This window comes from Amblyraja radiata, chromosome 1 (genome assembly GCF_010909765.2).
Source record: "Amblyraja radiata isolate CabotCenter1 chromosome 1, sAmbRad1.1.pri, whole genome shotgun sequence".
Classification (NCBI taxonomy): Eukaryota; Metazoa; Chordata; class Chondrichthyes; order Rajiformes; family Rajidae; genus Amblyraja; species Amblyraja radiata.
The window spans coordinates 192642233-192661357 of record NC_045956.1 but is presented as its reverse complement, the minus strand read 5'-3'; the positions used below and the strand labels follow the sequence as shown (position 1 = coordinate 192661357).

General features: G+C 46.8%; 1 protein-coding gene across 1 annotated transcript in view; it reads right to left on the bottom strand.

The window, feature by feature from the left end:
- Positions 1-339: 339 nt before the first annotated feature.
- LOC116983045 (gastrula zinc finger protein XlCGF7.1-like) overlaps positions 340-19125 on the bottom strand; it is a 19810-nt gene continuing 1024 nt past the window's right edge. The window contains exons 2-3 of the mRNA XM_033036590.1: positions 13042-14057; positions 340-475 (exon numbers count right to left, since the gene is read on the bottom strand). Of these exons, the coding sequence (XP_032892481.1) occupies positions 13045-13926 (882 nt within the window). The 5' untranslated portion in view covers positions 13927-14057 and the 3' untranslated portion in view covers positions 340-475; positions 13042-13044. The remainder of the gene's footprint in view (positions 476-13041; positions 14058-19125) is intronic.

Here is a 19125-nt window from a genome sequence, read left to right as displayed (position 1 = left end):
CTCCCGCAGCCCCGACAACCGGGCAAAGCTCTTGGTGAAGTCCTTGCCGCAGTCGCTGCAGGTGTAGGGCCGCCCCCCCAGTGTGCACACGTCTGTGCAACCTCAGCTGCGTGGATGACTTGAAGCCTTTGTCGCAGTCGGAGCAGGTGAGGGGCCTCTCGTCGGAGTGCACGAGGCTGTGCTTCTGCAGGTTGTTGTAGCATTTGAAGTTCTTGCCACACTCCGAGCAGTCGAAGGGGCGTTCTCCCGTGTGAACCCGCCGATGGTTCTCCAGCAGGCCCGGGGTCTGCCAGGCCTTGCCACACACGTCGCACTCATAATGCTTCTCCTTCTTGTGCCCCTCCATTGAAGGTCAGCCCGTCGAAGCTCAGCCCGCACACCGAGCAGATGGGGTGGGGGGCTCGCCGGCACCCAGGCCGCCCTCAATGGCTGCTCACGTCCCCGTCTCTCCATCCACAGCAACGGCTCCTAAACCCTGCAGGAGGGGAACACAGAGGGTCAACAAGCTGGCAAACGTGTCATTACAAGCACATATTGGGTGCGTTTATGGCGGAGGAAACCGTTATATAATTCTATGCAGCACAGCGGCGCAGCGGTACAGTTGCTGCATCACCGCCAGAGACCCGGGTTCGATCCTGACTACAGGTGCTGTCTGTGCAGAGTTTGTACGTTCTCCCCTTGACCTGGGTCTTTACTCCGTGTGCTCTGGTTTCCACCAGCATTTCAAAGACGTTCAGGGTTGTAGATTAATCGGCCTCCGCAAAATTGTTAAATTGTCCCTAATGTGCGTAGGATAGTGCTAGTGTACGGGGTGATCGCTGGTCGATGCGAATTCCGCAGGCCAAAAGACTTGTTTCCGCGCTGCATCTCTAAACTAAACTGTCACTGTGGATTGAGTTGAGGAATTGCAAAGGCAAGAAGACACTAATTGGTGTTATCTACAGACCCCCAAATAGTAGCTTGGATGTAGGGTGTAAGTTGCAGCAGGAGTTAAAACTGGCATGTAACAAAGGTAATGCCACTGTGCTGATGGGGGATTTCAATATGCAGGTAGACTGGGAAAATCAGGTTGGTTCAGGACCCCAAGAAAGAGAGTTTGTAGAATGCCTCCGAGATGGATTTTTAGAGCAGCTTGTAATGGAGCTGACCAGAGAAAAGGCAATACTTGATTTAGTGTTGTCCAATGAACCACATTTGATAAAGAGAACTCGAGGTAAAGGAACCGTTTGGACGTAGTGATCATAATATGATTAGTTTTAATCTGCAATTTGAGAAGGAGAAGGTTAAACGGAAGTGGCAGTGATGCAGTTGAACAAAGGGGAGTATGAAGGCATGAGAGGGGAGCTGGCCAAGGTAGACTGGAAAGGGATCCTAGCAGGAATGATGGTGGAACAGCAATGGCAGGAATTTCTGGGCATAATCCGGAAGACGCAGGATCATTTCATTCCAAAAAGGAAGAAAAATTCTAAGGGGAGTAGGAGGCAACCGTGGCTGACAAGAGAAGATAGGGATAGAATAAAACTAAAAGAAAAGATGTATAACACAGCAAAGAGTAGCCAGAAGCCAGAGGATTGGGAAACTTTCATAGAACAACAGAAGGAAACAAAACGGGCAATACGGGCTGAAAAGATGAAGTACAAGGGGAAGCTGGCCAGGAATGTAATGAAGTACAGTAAAAGCTTCTTTAGATATGTTAAGTGAAAAAGAATAGCAAAGTCAAATGTGGGTGCCTTGAAGGCAGACACGGGTGAAATTATTATGGGGAACAAGGAAATGGCAGAAGAGTTTCTACACCTTTCTTTATTTTATTTTATGTTAGTGGAGGTCTTCTATGTGGGGGGTGGGGGTGGGGAAGGGGGAAACTTTATTCTTAGTCCCTTACCTGGTCGGAGAGGCAGCATCCCTCCGTGCTGTTTCTTCGCCCCGTCCTCGCGGCCTACCACCGAAAGGGGAGCGGCGTTTTCCTGTCGGGACCGGCTGGGACTACAGCTTCGGCGGCGGTGGCGCAGCGCTGGGATACCAACAAGGAGCGGGCGATGCCTACCGGGTCGCCGTGCGGTAAGCTCCGGAGCGCTTTGGTCGCCGACTTCCAACATCGCGGAGCTGTGGCTGCGGGCGTTCGGCCGCGGGCGGCGCTGGATTTGGATTTGGAGCGCCGCAGAGCCAGAGATCGAGTTCGCCGGGGTCGGAGCTCCAGCCGGCGCGGCCGGAGGACTACGAGTGCCGCGGTCTCCGGTCTCCGGGGAGGGGACAGCCGCTCCAGACTTTTCCAAGCCGCTGAGGAATGTTTCACCCGACGCCGATGTTTCATCTTTACGGCAAGAGGGCCCTGAAAATCATCGGACTGGCTGCACGGCCACAGATGGGCCCCGACCTCGGGATGTATCACAGAGGAAGAGGACTTAACTTTCTGGTGCCTTTCCCCCGCAGTGGAAATGTTTTGATTCTGCTGTGGGGGGATGTTTGTGTTGAACTCTTTAATATGTTGTGTCCATTTTTATTCATTTTTTTTTTTTAAACCTTTTTCTATGGAACTTATTCTTATTTAAATTATGTGAAGCGCTTTGGGGTCAATGCAAATTGTCTTAAAATGCGCTATATAAATAAAGTTTACTTACTTACTTACTTACTTGAACAGGTACTTCGGATCTAGTGGATGTAGTGTATCTAGACTTTCAAAAAGCATTTGATAAGGACCCAGACAGGAGACTGGTGACTAAAATTAGAGTGTATGGTATTGGGGATAGGGTATTGACGTAGATAGAAAATTGGTTGGCAGACAGGAAGCAGTGGCGAGTGGAGTGCCGCAAGGCTCGGTGTTGGGGCCGCAACTGTTTACCATATATGGATTCAAGTTTCTGGATCATTGGGACCTCTTTTGGGGAAGGTGCGACCTGTACAGAAAGGACGGGTTGCACTTGAACTCGAGGGGGACCAATATCCTGGCGGGGAGATTTGCAAAGGCTACTGGGGAGACTTTAAACTAGTATGGTTGGGGGGCGGGACTCAAATTGGGAAAGCTAGCAGTCAGTGTGTGAGGCAGGAGGCAGGGAATGGTAGCACTCTGACCCAAAATGTAGGGGAGAGAGAAGAAAAAGACAATAAACAGAGAATAAGAGAGGGTGGGTTTCTTAAATGTGTATATTTTAATGCTAGGAGCATTGTAAGAAAGGTGGATGAACTTAGAGCCTGGATTGACACCTGGAAGTATGATGTTGTGGCGATCAGTGAAACATGGTTGCAGGAGGGCTGTGATTGGAAACTAAATATTCCAGGATTTCGTTGCTTCAGGTGTGATAGAATTGGAGGGGCAAGAGGTGGAGGTGTTGCATTGCTTATCAGGGAAGATATTACAGCAGTGCTTTGGCAGGATAGATTAGAGGGCTCGTCTAGGGAGGCTATTTGGGTGCAACTGAGAAATGGGAAAGGGGTAGCAACACTTATAGGGGTGTATTATAGACCGCCAAATGGGGAGCGAGAATTGGAAGAGCAAATATGTAAGGAGATTGCAGATATTAGTAGTAAGCACAAGGTAGTGATTGTGGGAGATTTCAATTTTCCACACATAGACTGGGAAACACTTTCTGTAAATGGGCTGGATGGGTTGGAGTTTGTAAAATGTATGCAGGATAGTTTTTTGCAGCAATACATAGAAGTACCTACTAGAGAAGGGGCGGTGCTGGACCTCCTGTTAGGAAATGAGACGGGTCAGGTGGCAGAGGTATGCGTTGGGGAACAGTTCGGGACCAGTGATCACAATACCATTAGTTTCAATATAATTATGGAGAGGGTCAGAACTGGACCTAGGGTTGAGATTTTTGATTGGAGAGAGGCTAACTTTGAGGAGATGCGAAAGGATTTAAAAGGAGTAAATTGGGACATTTTGTTTTATGGGAAAGATGTTGAAGAGAAATGGAGTACATTTAAAGGTGACATTTTAAGAGTACAGAATCTTTATGTCCCTGTTCGGTTGAAAGGAAATAGTAAAAATCGGAAAGAGCCATGGTTTTCAAGGGAAATTGGACACTTGGTTCGGAAAAAGAGGGAGATCTACAATAATTATAGGCAGCATGGAGTAAATGAGGTGCTTGAGGAGTATAAAGAATGTAAAAAGAATCTTAAGAAAGAAATTAGAAAAGCTAATAGATATGAGGTTGCTTTGGCAAGTAAGGTGAAAGTAAACCCAAAGGGTTTCTAGAGCTATATTAATAGCAAAAGGATAACGAGGGATAAAATTGGTCCATTAGAGAGTCAGAGTGGACAGCTATCTGCAGAGCCAAAAGAGATGGGGGAGGTATTGAACAATTTCTTTTCTTCGGTAGTCACCAAGGACAAGGATATTGAATTATGTGAGGTAAGGGAAACAAGTAGAGTAGCTATGGAAACTATGAGATTCAAAGAAGAGGAAGTACTGACACTTTTGAGAAATATAAAAGTGGATAAGTCTCCAGGTCCGGACAGGATATTCCCTAGGACATTGAGGGAAGTTAGTGTAGAAATAGCAGGGGCTATGACAGAAATATTTCAAATGTCATTAGAAACGGGAATAGTGCCGGAGGATTGGCGTACTGCGCATGTTGTTCCATTGTTTAAAAAGGGGTCTAAGAGTAAACCTAGCAATTATAGACCTGTTAGTTTGACGTCAGTGGTGGGCAAATTAATGGAAAGGATATTTAGAGATAATATATATAAGCATCTGGATAAACAGGGTCTGATTAGGAACAGTCAACATGGATTTGTGCCTGGAAGGTCATGTTTGACTAATCTTCTTGAATTTTTTGAAGAGGTTACTCGGGAAATTGATGAGGGTAAAGCAGTGGATGTTGTATATATCGTCTTCAGTAAGGCCTTTGACAAGGTTCCTCATGGAAGGTTGGTTAAGAAGGTTCAATGGTTGGGTATTAATGGTGGAGTAGCAAGATGGATTCAACAGTGGCTGAATGGGAGATGACAGCGAGTAATGGTGGATGGTTGTTTGTCAGGTTGGAGGCCAGTGACTAGTGGGGTGCCACAGGGATCTGTGTTGGGTCCACTGTTGTTTGTCATGTACATCAATTATCTGGATGATGGTGTGGTAAATTGGATTAGTAAGTATGCAGATGATAATAAGATAGGTGTGGTTGTGGATAATGAAGTAGATTTTCAAAGTCTACAGAGAGATTTATGCCAGTTGGAAGAGTGGACTGAAAGATGGCAGATGGAGTTTAATGCTGATAGGTGTGAGGTGCTACATCTTGGCAGGACAAACCAAAATAGGACGTACATGGTAAATGGTAGGGAATTGAAGAATGCAGGTGAACAGAAGGATCTGGGAATAACTGTGCACAGTTCCTTGAAAGTGGAATCTCATGTAGATAGGGTGGTAAAGAAAGCTTTTGGTGTGCTGGCCTTTATAAATCAGAGCATTGAGTATAGAAGTTGGGATGTAATGTTAAAATTGTACAAGGCATTGGTGAGGCCAATTCTGGAGTATGGGGTACAATTTTGGTCGCCTAATTATAGGAAGGATGTCAACAAAATAGAGAGAGTACAGAGGAGATTTACTAGAATGTTGCCTGGGTTTCAGCAACTAAGTTACAGAGAAAGGTTGAACAAGTTAGGGCTTTATTCTTTGGAGCGCAGAAGTTTAAGGGGGGACTTGATAGAGGTCTTTAAAATGATGAGAGGGATAGACAGAGTTGACGTGGATAAGCTTTTCCCACTGAGAGTAGGGAAGATTCAAACAAGGGGACATGACTTGAGAATTAAGGGACAGAAGTTTAGGGGTAACATGAGGGGAAACTTCTTTACTCAGTGAGTGGTGGCTGTGTGGAATGAGCTTCCAGTGAAGGTGGTGGAGGCAGGTTCGTTTTTATCATTTAAAAATAAATTGGATAGTTATATGGACGGGAAAGGAATGGAAGGTTATGGTCTGAGCGCGGGTATATGGGACTAGGGGAGAATACGTGTTCGGCACGGACTAGAAGGGTTGAGATGGCCTGTTTCCGTGCTGTAATTGTTATATGGTTATATGGTTATATATATTAATGATTTGGAAGAGGTAATTAGGAGCAAAACTAGCAAGTTTGCGGATGACACAAAGCTGGGTGGCAGTGTGAACTGTGAAGAGGATGTTAGGAGGTTGCAGGGTGACCTGGACAGGTTGAGTGAGTGGCCAGATGCGTGGCAGATGCAGTATAATATAGATAAATGTGAGATTATCCACTTTGGTGGCAAAAACAAGGGGGCAGATTATTATCTCAATGGGGTTAGGTTAGGTTAGGTAAGGGGAGGTGCAGCCACACCTGACCGTCCTTGTACACCGGTCACTGAAAGTTGGCGTGCAGGTACAGCAGGCAGTGAAGAAAGCTAATGGAATGTTGGCCTTCATAACAAGAGGATTTCAGTATGGGAGTAAAGAGGTTCTTCTGCAGTTGTATAGGGCTCTGGTGAGACCACATCTGGAGTATTGTGTACAGTTTTGGTCTCCTAATTTGAGGCAGGACGTCCTTGTGATTCAGGCAGTGCAGCGTAAGTTCACGAAGTTGATCCCTGGGATGGCGGGACTGTCATATGAGGAAAGATTGAGAAGACTAGGCTTATATTCACTGGAGTTTAGAAGGATGAGGGGGATCTTATACAAACATGTAAAATCAAAAAAGGGAAGGAAGGTAGTGCATCCGTGGATTACAAGGGAAATCAGGGATAGTATCAAAACAAAAGAAGAAGCATACAAATTAGCCAGAAAAAGCAGCCTACCAGAGGACTGGGAGAAATTCAGTCCAGCAGAGGAGGACAAAGGGCTTAATTAGGAAAGGGAAAATAGATTATAAAAGAAAACTGGCAGGGAACATAAAAACTGACTGCAAATGGATGAAGGGGTGCTAGTGGATGTAGTGTATCTAGACTTTCAGAAAGCCTTTGACAAGGTCCCGCATGGGAGACTGGTGACTAAAATTAGAGCACATGGCTTTGGGGGTAGGGTGTTGACATGGATAGAAAATTGGTTGGCAGACCGCAAGGAAAGAGTAGGAGTGAAGAGTAGTAAGGTCCTTTTCAGAAGGGCAGGCAGTGGCGAGTGGAGTGCCGCAAGGCTCGGTGTTCTGGGGGAGGTGGACCAGTTCTGGGGGAGGTGGGACCAGTACAAACAGGACGGTGTGCATCTGGGCTGGAATGGAACCAATGTCCTTGGGGGAGTGTTTGCTAGTGTTGTCGGGGACGATTTACCCTAATGTGGCAGGGGGATGGGTGCAAGAGCAGAGAGACAGAGGGGTGTAAAATGAGGGTAGTAGCAATAGGTAGCAAGGTGAAAAGTAAAAGTGGCAGGCAGACAAATCCAGGGGAAAAATCAAACAGGGTCACTTTTCAACATAATTGTATAAGGGATAAGAGTGTTGTAAAAACAAGCCTGAAGGTTTTGTGTCTCAATGCAAGGAGCATTCGTAATAAGGTGCATGAGTTGAATGTGCAGATAGCTATTAATGACTATGATATAGTTGAGATCACGGAGACATGGCTCCAGGATGACCAAGGCTGGGAGCTGAACATCCAGGGATATTCAATATTCAGGAGGGATAGACAGAAAGGAAAAGGAGGTGGGGTAGCTTTGCTGGTTAGAGAGGAGATTAATGCAATAGAAAGGAAGGACATTAGCTTGGAGGATGTGGAATCGATATGGGTAGAGCTGCGAAACACTAAGGGGCAGAAAACGCTGGTGGGTGTTGTGTACAGGCCACCTAACAGTAATAGTGAAGTTGGAGATGGTATCAAACAGGAAATTAGGAATGCATGCGACAAAGGCAAAACCGTTATAATGGGTGACTTCAATCTACATATAGATTGGGTGAATCAAATTGGCAGGGGTGCTGAGGAAGAGGATTTCTTGGAATGTATGCGGGATAGTTATCTAAATCAACATGTAGAGGAACCAACGAGAGAGCAGGCTATTTTAGACTGGGTATTGAGTAATGAGGAAGGGTTAGTTAGGAGTCTTGTTGTACGTGCCCCCTTGGGCAAGAGTGACCATAATATGGTTGAGTTCTTCATTAGGATGGAGAGTGACATTGTTAATTCAGAAACAAGGGTCCTGAACTTAAAGAAAGGTGACTTTGAGGGTATGAGACGTGAATTGGCCAAGATAGACTGGCAATTGATTCTTAAAGGGTTGACGGTGGATATGCAATGGAAGGCATTTAAAGACTGCATGGATGAACTACGACAATTGTTCATCCCAGTTTGGCAAAAGAATAAATCAGGGAAGGTAGTGCATCCGTGGATAACAAGGGAAATCAGGGATAGTATCAAAACAAAAGATGAAGCATACAAATTAGTCAGAAAAAGCAGCTTACCAGAGGACTGGGAGAAATTCAGAGTCTAGCAGAGGAGGACAAAGGGATTAATTAGGAAAGGGAAATTAGATTATGAAAGAAAACTGGCAGGGAACATAAAAACTGACAAAAGTTTTTATAGATATGTGAAAAGAAAGAGATTAGTTAAAACAAATGTAGGTCCCTTGCAGTCAGAAACAGGTGAATTGATCATGGGGAACAAGGACATGGCAGACCAATTGAATAACTACTTTGGTTCTGTCTTCACTAAGGAAGACTTAATTAATCTGCCAGAAATAGCAGGGGACCGGGGGTCAAATGAGATGGAGGAACTGAGTGAAATCCAGGTTAGCCGGGAAGTGGTGTTAGGTAAATTGATTGGATGAAAGGCCGATAAATCCCCAGGGCCAGATAGGCTGCATCCCAGAGTACTTAAGGAAGTAGCCCCAGAAATAGTGGATGCATTAGTGATAATTTTTCAAACCTCTTTAGATTCTGGAGTATTTCCTGAGGATTGGAGGGTAGCTAATGTAACCCCACTTTTTAAAAAGGGAGGGAGAGAGAAAACGGAGAATTACAAACCAGTTAGTCTAACATCGGTAGTGGGGAAACTGCTAATAATAATAATAATATATCTTTTATTGTCATTGCACGTCAGTGCAACGAGATTTAGTGTGCAGCTCCACTGATGTACAAGAAAGGTAAATAAATACAATACATTACATAAATAGAGTCAGTTATTAAAGATGGGATAGCAGCACACTGGCCTCAACTACCTTCTGTTGGTAAGGGGGTATGGAGAGAACGCAGGTACGGGATACTGAGTTGAATGATCAGCCATGATCATATTGAATGGCGGTGCAGGCTCGAAGGGCCGAATGGCCTACTCCCTCACCTATTTTCTATGTTTCTGTTTGGAAAATGGTGAAATCATTGGACAAAGTCAGCATGGATTTATGAAAGGTAAATCATGTCTGACGAATCTTATAGAATTTTTTGAGGAGGTAACTAGTAGAGTGGATAAGGGAGAACCAGTGGATGTGTTATTTCTGGACTTTCAGAAGGCTTTCGACAGGGTCCCACATAAGAGATTAGTATACAAACTTAAAACACAGGGTATTGGGGGTTCAGTATTGATGTGGATAGAGAACTGGCTGGCAGACAGGAAGCAAAGAGTAGGAGTTAACGGGTCCTTTTCAGAATGGCAGGCAGTGACTAGTGAGGTACCGCAAGGCTCAGTGCTGGGACCCCAGCTATTTACAATATCTATTAATGATTTGGACGAGGGAATTGAATGCAACATCTCCAAGTTTGCGGATGACACGAAGCTGGGAGGCAGTGTTAGCTGTGAGGAGGATGCTAGGAGGCTGCAAGATGACTTGGATAGGCTGGGTGAGTGGGCAAATGCATGGCAGATGCAGTGTAATGTGGATAAATGTGAGGTTATGCACTTTGGTGGCAAAAACAGGAAAGTAGACTATTACCTGAATGGTGGCCGATTAGGAAAAGGGGAGATGCAACGAGACCTGGGTGTCATGGTACACCAGTCATTGAAAGTAGGCAGGTACACAAAAATGCTGGAGAAACTCAGCGGGTGCAGCAGCATCTATGGAGCGAAGGAAATAGGCAACGTTTCGGGCCGAAACCCTTATTCAGACATTGAAAGTAGGCATGCAGGTGCAGCAGGCAGTGAAGAAAGCGAATGGTATGTTAGCATTCATAGCAAAAGGATTTGAGTATAGGAGCAGGGAGTTTCTATTGCAGGTACACAAAATTGCTGGGGAAACTCAGCGGGTGCAGCAGCATCTATGGAGCGAAGGAAATAGGCGACGTTTCGGCCCGAAACGTCGCCTATTTCCTTCGCTCCATAGATGCTGCTGCACCCCCTGAGTTTCCCCAGCAATTTTGTGTACCTTCGATATTCCAGCATCTGCAGTTCCCTTTTGAACAGTTTCTATTGCAGTTGTGCAGGGTCTTGGTGAGACCACACCTGGAGTATTGCGTACAGTTTTGGTCTCCTAATCTGAGGGAGGACATTCTTGCCATGGAGGGAGCACAGAGAAGGTTCACCAGACTGATTCCTGGGATGTCCGGACTTTCATATGAAGAAAGACTGGATAGACTTGGCTTGTACTCGCTAGGATTTAGAAGATTGAAGGGGGATCTTATAGAAACTTACAAAATTCTTAAGGGGTTGGACAGGCTAGATGCAGGAAAATTGTTCCCGATGTTGGGGAAGTCCAGAACAAGTGGTCACAGTTTAAGGATAAAGGGGGAAATCTTTTAGGACTGAGATGAGAAAAAAAATTTTTACACAGAGAGTGGTGAATCTCTGGAATTCTCGGCCACAGAATGCAGTTGAGTCCAGTCTATTGGCTATATTTAAGAGGGAGTTAGATGTGGCCCTTGTGGCTAAAGGGATTAGGGGGTATGGAGAGAAAGCAGGTACAGGATACTGAGTTGGATGATCAGCCATGATCATATTGAATGGCGGTGCAGGCTCGAAGGACCGAATGGCCTACTCCTACACCTATTTTCTATGTTTATGTATGTGATCATGGCTGATCATCCCCAATCAGTACCCCGTTCCTGCCTTCTCCCCATATCCCCTGACAACGCTATCTTTAAGAGCCCTATCTAGCTCTCTCTTGAAAGTATCCAGAGAACCTGCCTCCACCACCCTCTGAGGCAGAGAATTCCACAGACTCACAACACTCTATGAGAAAAAGTGTTTCCTCGTCTCCGTTCTAAATGTCCTACTCCTTATTCTTAAACTGTGGCCCCTGGCTCTGGACTCCCCCAATATCGGGAACATGTTTCTGCCCCTAGCATGTCCAAACCCTTAATAATCTTATATGTTTCAATGATTCCCTCTCATCCTTGTAAACTCCAGAGTATACAAGTCCAGCCGCTCCATTCTCTCAGCATATGACAGTCCCGCCATCCCGAGAATCAACCTTGTAAACCTACGATGCACCCCCTCAATGGCAAGAATGTCCTTCCTCAAATTAGGGGACCAAAACTGCACACAATACTCCAGGTGTGGTCTCACTAGGGCCCAATACAACAGCAGAAGGACCTCTTTGCTCCTATACTTAACTCCTCTTCTTATAAAGGACAACATGCCATTCTCTTTCTTCATTGCCTGCTGTACCAGCATGCTTACTTTTATAAACTGATAAACAAGGACCCCCAGATCTCGTTGTACTTCACCTTTTTCCAACTTAACGCCATTTAGATAGTAATATGCCTTCCTGTTCTTGCTACCGAAGTGGATAACCTCACATTTATCCACATTAAACTGCATGTGCAATGCATCTGCACACTCCAACCTGTCCAAGTCACCCTGCATTCTCATAGCATCCTCCTCACTGCCACCCAGCTTTGTATCATCTGCAAATTTGCTAATGGTACTTTAAATCCCTTCATCCAAATCATTGATGTATATTGTAATTAGCTGCGGTCCCAGCACAGAGCCTTGCGGTACCCCACTAATCACTGCCTGCCATTCTGAAAGGGACCCGTTTATCCCTACTCTCTGTTTCCTGTCTGCCAACCAATTTTCTATCCATGTCAGCACTCTACCCCCAATACCATGTGCCCTAATTTTGCCCACTAATCTCCTATGTGGGACCTTATCAACTGCTTTCTGAAAGTCCAGGCTCACTACATCTCCCTTGTCCATTTTCCTCGTTACATCCTCAAAAAATTCCAGAAGATTAGTCAAGCATGATTTCCCCATCGTAAATCCATGCTGATTCGGACGATCCTGTTACTGCTATCCAAATGTGCCACTATTTCGTCTTTTATAATTGACTCCAGCATCTTCCCCACCACCGACGTCAGGAAGGTTGTTTGTGTCCTCCTTCGTGAAGACGGACCTGCCATTTCCTTGCTCCCCTTAATAAATTCACCCTTTTCCGTCTTCAAGGGTCCAATTTTGGTCTTAACTAATTTTTTCCTCTTCACATACCAAAAGAAGCTTTTACTATCATCTGTATTACTAAAACTGATCTTGACCGCTTTTGGCCCGCTGTGGTGCGATTTCCGACAGAACACCGCCACCTACCGCCGCCATTTTTGGCCACCTCACTCAGAGCCCCCCTCCGCCTTCCGGGAGCGGAGGATTTTTCCCGTCGATGAAAAATGAGAGAGATATTAATGTTTTTACAAAATTCCCCATTCTCTCTGCTATAAAACCCGGAAGTGTCATGCCTCACTCAGTCTCTGCCAAACCCAGGAAGCGAGAGGGTCACAGCTCTCTGAGCTGCGAATAACACTGAACACACGTCTACTCCAGGGTGAGTCCCCTCGATGCGGCTGCAAAGTGGCTGCTACCCCATTATTTGCCTCACCTTTTTTTTTTTAAATTTGTGTTCACAAAATGAATTTTGGTTGTCAGGTGGCTGCTTGCTGCCCAATTGTTTGCCTCGGCTTGGCTTTTAAAAGCGTTGCAACCGTTGGCTGCCAGCCCAAGAATTCATTCGGCCCACAATGTCTATACTAGCCCTCTGGAAACCAGTTCCTTCGGCCCGCGATAACCAACACTAGCGCAACAGAAAGCCCCCCCCCCCCCTCCACTGGCGAGCAATATTGGAATTGGTGGAGAGGTGGAATATTGAGTTGGTGACCAGCCCTCACGTGTGATGCTGGGACCCAACGGGTCCCACTTAGTCTAGTCCTTTATATTCTTGGCTAACTTACCTTCGTCCCTCATCTTTTCTCACCGTATTACCTTTTAGTTGTGCACCTTCTGGTGGGCCCGCAGGTTGCCGGACTGGGTGAAGCCCTTGCCGCACTGGGCACAGGTGTAGGGCCGCTCCCCGGAGTGGATGCGCTGGTGCACCAGCAGGCTGCTGGACTGGGTGAAGCCCTTGCCACAGTCGCTGCAGGTGTAGGGCCGCTCTCCGGAGTGGGTGCGTTGGTGGGTCAGTAGGTTGCTGGACTGGTTGAAGCGCTTGCCGCACTGGGCACAGATGAAGGGGCGCTCACCGGTGTGAATGTGCCGGTGTTCTGTCAGGCCGCTGGACTTGTTGAAGCCCTTGCCGCACTGGGCACAGATGTAGGGGCGCTCGCCAGTGTGGATGCGCCGGTGCTCCAGCAGGCTGCTGGGGCGGGTGAAGCCATTGCCACAGTCGCTGCAGGTGTAGGGCCGGTTCCCAGTGTGGGTGCGCCTGTGCACCCGCCGGTGTTGCTGTAGCTTAGACGAGTCGGCAAAGCCCTTGCCGCAGGTGGAGCAGCCGTAGGGCTTCTCATCTGTGTGCACCCGCCAGTGGTCCTGTAGGCCCTGCGCCGTCTTGAAGCTCTTGTCACAGTCGGAGCAGGTTAAGGAGTGTTCTCCCGTGTGAAACTGCTGGTGGGCCTCCAGGTCCTGCGCCGTCTTGAAGCTCTTGCCGCAGTTGGAGCAGGGGAAGGGCCTCTCGACGGAGTGCACGCGCTTGTGCTGCTGTAGGTTCCCGTAGCTGGCGAAGCTCTTGCCGCACACCGAGCAGTCGAAGGGGCGTTCTCCCGTGTGCACCCGCCGGTGGGTCTCCAGCTGGCTCGGGCTATGCCAGGCCTTGCCACACACATCGCATTCATAACGCTTCACCTTTTTGTGCCCCGTCATGTGGTCCTCCATCGAAGCTCAGTCCCTCGAAGCTCATCCCGCACACCGAGCAGATGGGGGGAGGGGGGCTCACTGACAACCTGGCCGCCCTCAATGGTCGCTCACGTTCCAGTCTCTTCGTCCACAGCAACGGCTCCTAAACCCTGCAGGAGGGGAACACAGAGGGTCAACAAGCTGGCAAACAGGACATTACTAGAACATAGATATATTTACACATTTATATATTGACACATATATATATACAAATAGCACATGCAGTCTGAAGAAGGGTTTCGGCCCGAAACGTTGCCTTTATCTTCTCTCACCTTTTACCCCTCAAACCTCCATTTGTACCAATGAACACAATTTTGCATGTACATTCAGTTCAGAAGACATTTTTTCATTCGAGTATAGCTCTGCCCCCCATTCATTGCAGTTTCTTAAAGGGACAAATACTGACAAGACTTCTGTTTACCAGGATCCTGGTTACAAAGCCTGCGGACGTCCAAAGGCAGAGAGTGAGATCCCACCGTTCGCAGTTGAGGGGGAACGGCCGGGAGACGGGAAGCAGTGACTCCGGATTAATTCTGACACCTTTCGGCAGCGAGAAGACAGAGGAATGACGAAGAGATGGCCCATGGTGGGGTGGGTCTCCTTAATTTGGAGAATTCAATGTTCATGTCATTGGGCTGTAAGCTATGAGGTGCTGTTCCTCCAGTTTGCGTGTCATCTCACTCTAGCAATGGAGGAGGCCCAGGACAGAAAGATCAGTGTGGGAGTGGGAAGTCCCGGTTGGCAACCGGAACATCCAGCAGGCCTTGTCGGACTGAGCACAAGTGTAGGGTGAAATGCACGCCTAGCTGATAAGGCTGAATTATGTTAAAAATATAAGAAAATATAAAATGGATTCCTGGGCCAGCTTACAACTTATATTTTAGTCTCAAAGCAGGCTTTTCTCCAGTAGATTGATACAGAATAGCAAGTCTAGGCTTGCCTCAGGTTGCTGTGTATTGAGATAATGACCAATGACTGAAACGTGTCTAGCATTTGACGAGAGAGGAAGGCCAGATTAATATTGAGACAACGTCCAATGCCTTTGAGGTCTGAAGTGACTGATGACTTTCATATGCAAGTATCTTGTACCAAATAGAAACATAGACATAGAAACATAGAAAATAAGTGAACTGGATAGACTCGGCTTGTACACGCTAGAATTTAGAAGATTGAGGGGGGGTCTTATAGAAACTTACAAAATTCTTAAGGGGTTGGACAGGCTAGATGCAGGAAGATTATTCCCGATGTTGGGGAAGTCCAGAGCTAGGGGACACAGTTTAAGGATAAGAGGGAAGTCGTTTAGGACCGAGATGAGAAAATCATTTTTTACACAGAGAGTGGTGAATCTGTGGAATTCTCTGCCACAGAAGGTAGTTGAGGCCAGTTCATTGGCTATATTTAAGAGGGAGTGAGATGTGGCCCTTGTGGCTAAAGGGATCAGGGGTATGGAGAGAAGGCAAGGATGGGATACTGAGTTGGATGATCAGCCATGATCATATTGAATGGCGGTGAAGGCTCGAAGGGCCGAATGGCCTACTCCTGCACCTATTTTCTATGTTTCTATGAGTAGGCCATTCGGCCCTTCGAGCCTGCACCGCCATTCAATATGATCATGGCTGATCATCCAACTTTGTATCCTGTACCTGCCTTCTCTCCATACCCCCTGATCCCTTTAGCCACAAGGGCCACATCTAACTCCATCTTAAATATAGCCAATGAACTGGCCTCAACTACCTTCTGTGGCAGAGAATTCCACAGATTCACCACTCTCTGTGTAAAAAATGATTTTCTCATCTCGGTCCTAAAAGACGTTCCCCCTTACCCTTAAACTGTGACCCCTTGTTCTGGACTTCCCCAACATCGGGAATAATCTTCCTGCATCTAGCCTGTCCAATCCCTTAAGAATTTTGTAAGTTTCTATAAGATCCCCCCTCAATCTTCTAAATTCTAGCGAGTACAAGCCGAGTCTATCCAGTCTTTCTTCATATGAAAGTCCTGACATCCCAGGAATCAGTCTGGTGAACCTTCTCTGTACTCCCTCTATGGCAAGAATGTATTTCCTCCGATTAGACCAAAACTGTACGCAATACTCCAGGTGTGGTCTCACCAAGACCCTGTACAACTGCAGTAGAACCTCCCTGCTCTTATAATCAAATCCTTTTGCTATGAATGCTAACATACCATTCACTTTCTTCACTGCCTGCTGCACCTGCATGCCTACTTTCAAAGACTGGTGTACCATGACACCCAGGTCTCGTTGTATCTCCCCTTTTCCTAATCGGCCACCATTAATATAATAGTCTACTTTCCTGTTTTTGCCACCAAAGTGGATAACCTCACATTTATCCACATTATACTGCATCTGCCATGCATTTGTCCACTCACCCAACCTATCCAAGTCACCTTGCAGCCTCCTAGCATCCTCCTCACAGCTAACACTGCCCCCCAGCTTCGTGTCATCAGCAAACTTGGAGATGTTGCATTCAATTCCCTCATCCAGATCATTAATATATATTGTAAATTGCTGGGGTCCCAGCACTGAGCCTTGCGGTACCCCACTAGTCACTGCCTGCCATTCTGAAAAGGACCCGTTTACTCCTACTCTTTGCTTCCTGTCTGCCAGCCAGTTCTCTATCCACATCAATACTGAACTCCCAATACCGTGTGCTTTAAGTTTGTATACTAATCTCTAATGTGGGACCTTGTCAAAAGCCTTCTGAAAGTCCAGATATAACACATCCACTGGTTCCCTTATTCACTCTACTAGTTACATCCTCGAAAAATTCTATAAGGTTCGTCAGACATGATATACCTTTCATAAATCCATGCAGACTTTGTCCAATGAATTAATAATAATAATAATAATAATAATAATGGATGGGATTTATATAGCGCCTTTCTAGATACTCAAGGCGCTTTACATCGCATTATTCATTCACTCCTCAGTCACACTCAGTGGTGGTGAGCTACGTCTGTAGCCACAGCCGCCCTGGGGCAGACTGACGGAAGCGTGGCTGCTAATCTGCGCCTACGGCCCCTCCGACCACCACCAATCACTCACACACAGGCAATTCATCCACTATTTCTGGGGCTACTTCCTTATGTACTCTGGGATGCAACTTATCTGGCGCTGGGGTTTTATCGGCCTTTAATCCATTCAATTTACCTAACACCACTCCCGGCTAACCTGGATTTCACTCAGTTCCTCCATCTCATTTGACCCCCGGTCCCCTGCTATTTCCGGCAGATTATTTATGTCTTCCTTAGTGAAGACAGAACCAAAGTAGTTATTCAATTGGCCTGCCATGTCCTTCAAATGTCTACCAAATATACTCAATTGTACTCAAGCGTAGGCTTGGCGATTGTTTCGACGAACACCTCCGCTCGGTCCGCTTTTACCAACCTGATCTCCCTGTGGCTCGGGACTTCAACTCCCCCTCCCATTCTGAATCCGACCTTTCTGTCCTGGGCATCCTCCATGGCCAGAGTGAGCACCACCGGAAATTGGAGGAGCAGCACCTCATATTCTGCTTGGGCAGTCTGCACCCCAGCGGCCTGTACATTGACTTCGCCCATTGCTGTCTCCTCCCCTTCTCAGACTCCCTCAGCCCTCTGGCTCCTACTCTTCCTTTCTTCTTCCCGCCCCCCCACCCTGCATCAGTCTGAAGAAGGGTTTCGGCCCGAAATCTTGCCTATTTAATTCGCTCCATAGATGCTGCCTCACCAGCTGAGTTTCTCCAGCATTATTGTCTACCACTTGATTTTCCAGCATCTGCAGTTCCTTCTTAAACATTGCTAGCAATGCTTGGGTGCATTTATGGCAGAGGAAACCATTATATAATTCTGGGCAACACAGTGGCGCAGAAGTATACCTGCTGCCTCACCGCCAGACCCAGGTTCGATCCTGACTACGGGTGATGTCTGTGCGGAGCTTGTAAGTTCTCCCCTTGACGTGCGTAGGTTTTTACTCCGAGTGCTCCGGTGTCCTCCATCCAAGGACCGCAGATATTAACAATATACATCAATGATTTGGACATGTTCTGGATGTTGGGGGAGTCCAGAACCAGGGGCCACAGTTTAAGAATAAGGGGTAGGCCATTTAGAAGGGAGATGAGGAAACACTTTTTCACCCAGAGAGTTGTGAATCTGTGCAATTCTCTGCTTCAGAAGGCAGTGGAGGCCGGTTGTCTGGATGCTTTCAAGAGTTAGATACGGCTCTTAAAGATAAAAGAGTCGGGTAATATGTTGAGAAGGCAGGAATGGGCTGCTGATTGTGGATGATCAGCCATGATCACAATGAATGGCGGTAGTGGCTCGAAGGGCCGAATGGCCTACTCCCGCACCTATTGTCTATTTACATTTCGAAGACGTTCAGGGTTGTAGATTAATCGGCCTCTGCAATATTGGTAAATTATCCCTAATGTGTGTAGGATAGTGCTAGTGTACGGGGTGATCGCTGGTTGGCAAGGACTCCGTGGGCCAAAAGACCTGTTTCCGCGCTGCATCTCTAAACTATACTAAACCAAAATGTCACCTATTCCTTCTCTCATGGTGCCTGGCCCGCTGAATTAGTTCATTACTTTTGTGTCCATCCTTTCCACAGATGCTGCCTGACCCACTGAATTACTCCAGCACTTTTCGTGTCATCTTTTCCACAGATGCTGTCTGACCTGTTGAGACTCCAGCATTTTGTCACAGTGACACAGCATGGAAACAGGCCCTTCGGTCCAACTCGCCCACACCGATCAACATGTCCCAGCTACAAGAGACCCACGTGCCCGCGTTTGGTCCATATCCCTCCAAACCTGTCCTATCCATGTACCTCTCTAACTGTTTCTTGAACAATGGGACACTCCCAGCCTCAACTACCTCCTATGGCAGCTCGTTCCATACACCCACCACCCTTTGTGTGAAACAGTTACCCCTCAGATTCCTATTAAATCTTTTCCCCTTCATCTTAAACCTAAGTCCTCTGGTCCTCGATTCCCCGACTCTGGGCAAGAGACTCTGCGCGTCTACCTGAATCTATTCCCCTCATTCTCCTGTGCTCCAAGGATTAGGGACCCAGCCTACTCAACCACTCCCTGTAGCTCACACCCTCTAGTCCAGTGCTTCTTAAACTGGTGAATGATTCACCTAAGGACGAATGAAATTATTTTGGGGTGAATGAAACTAGAG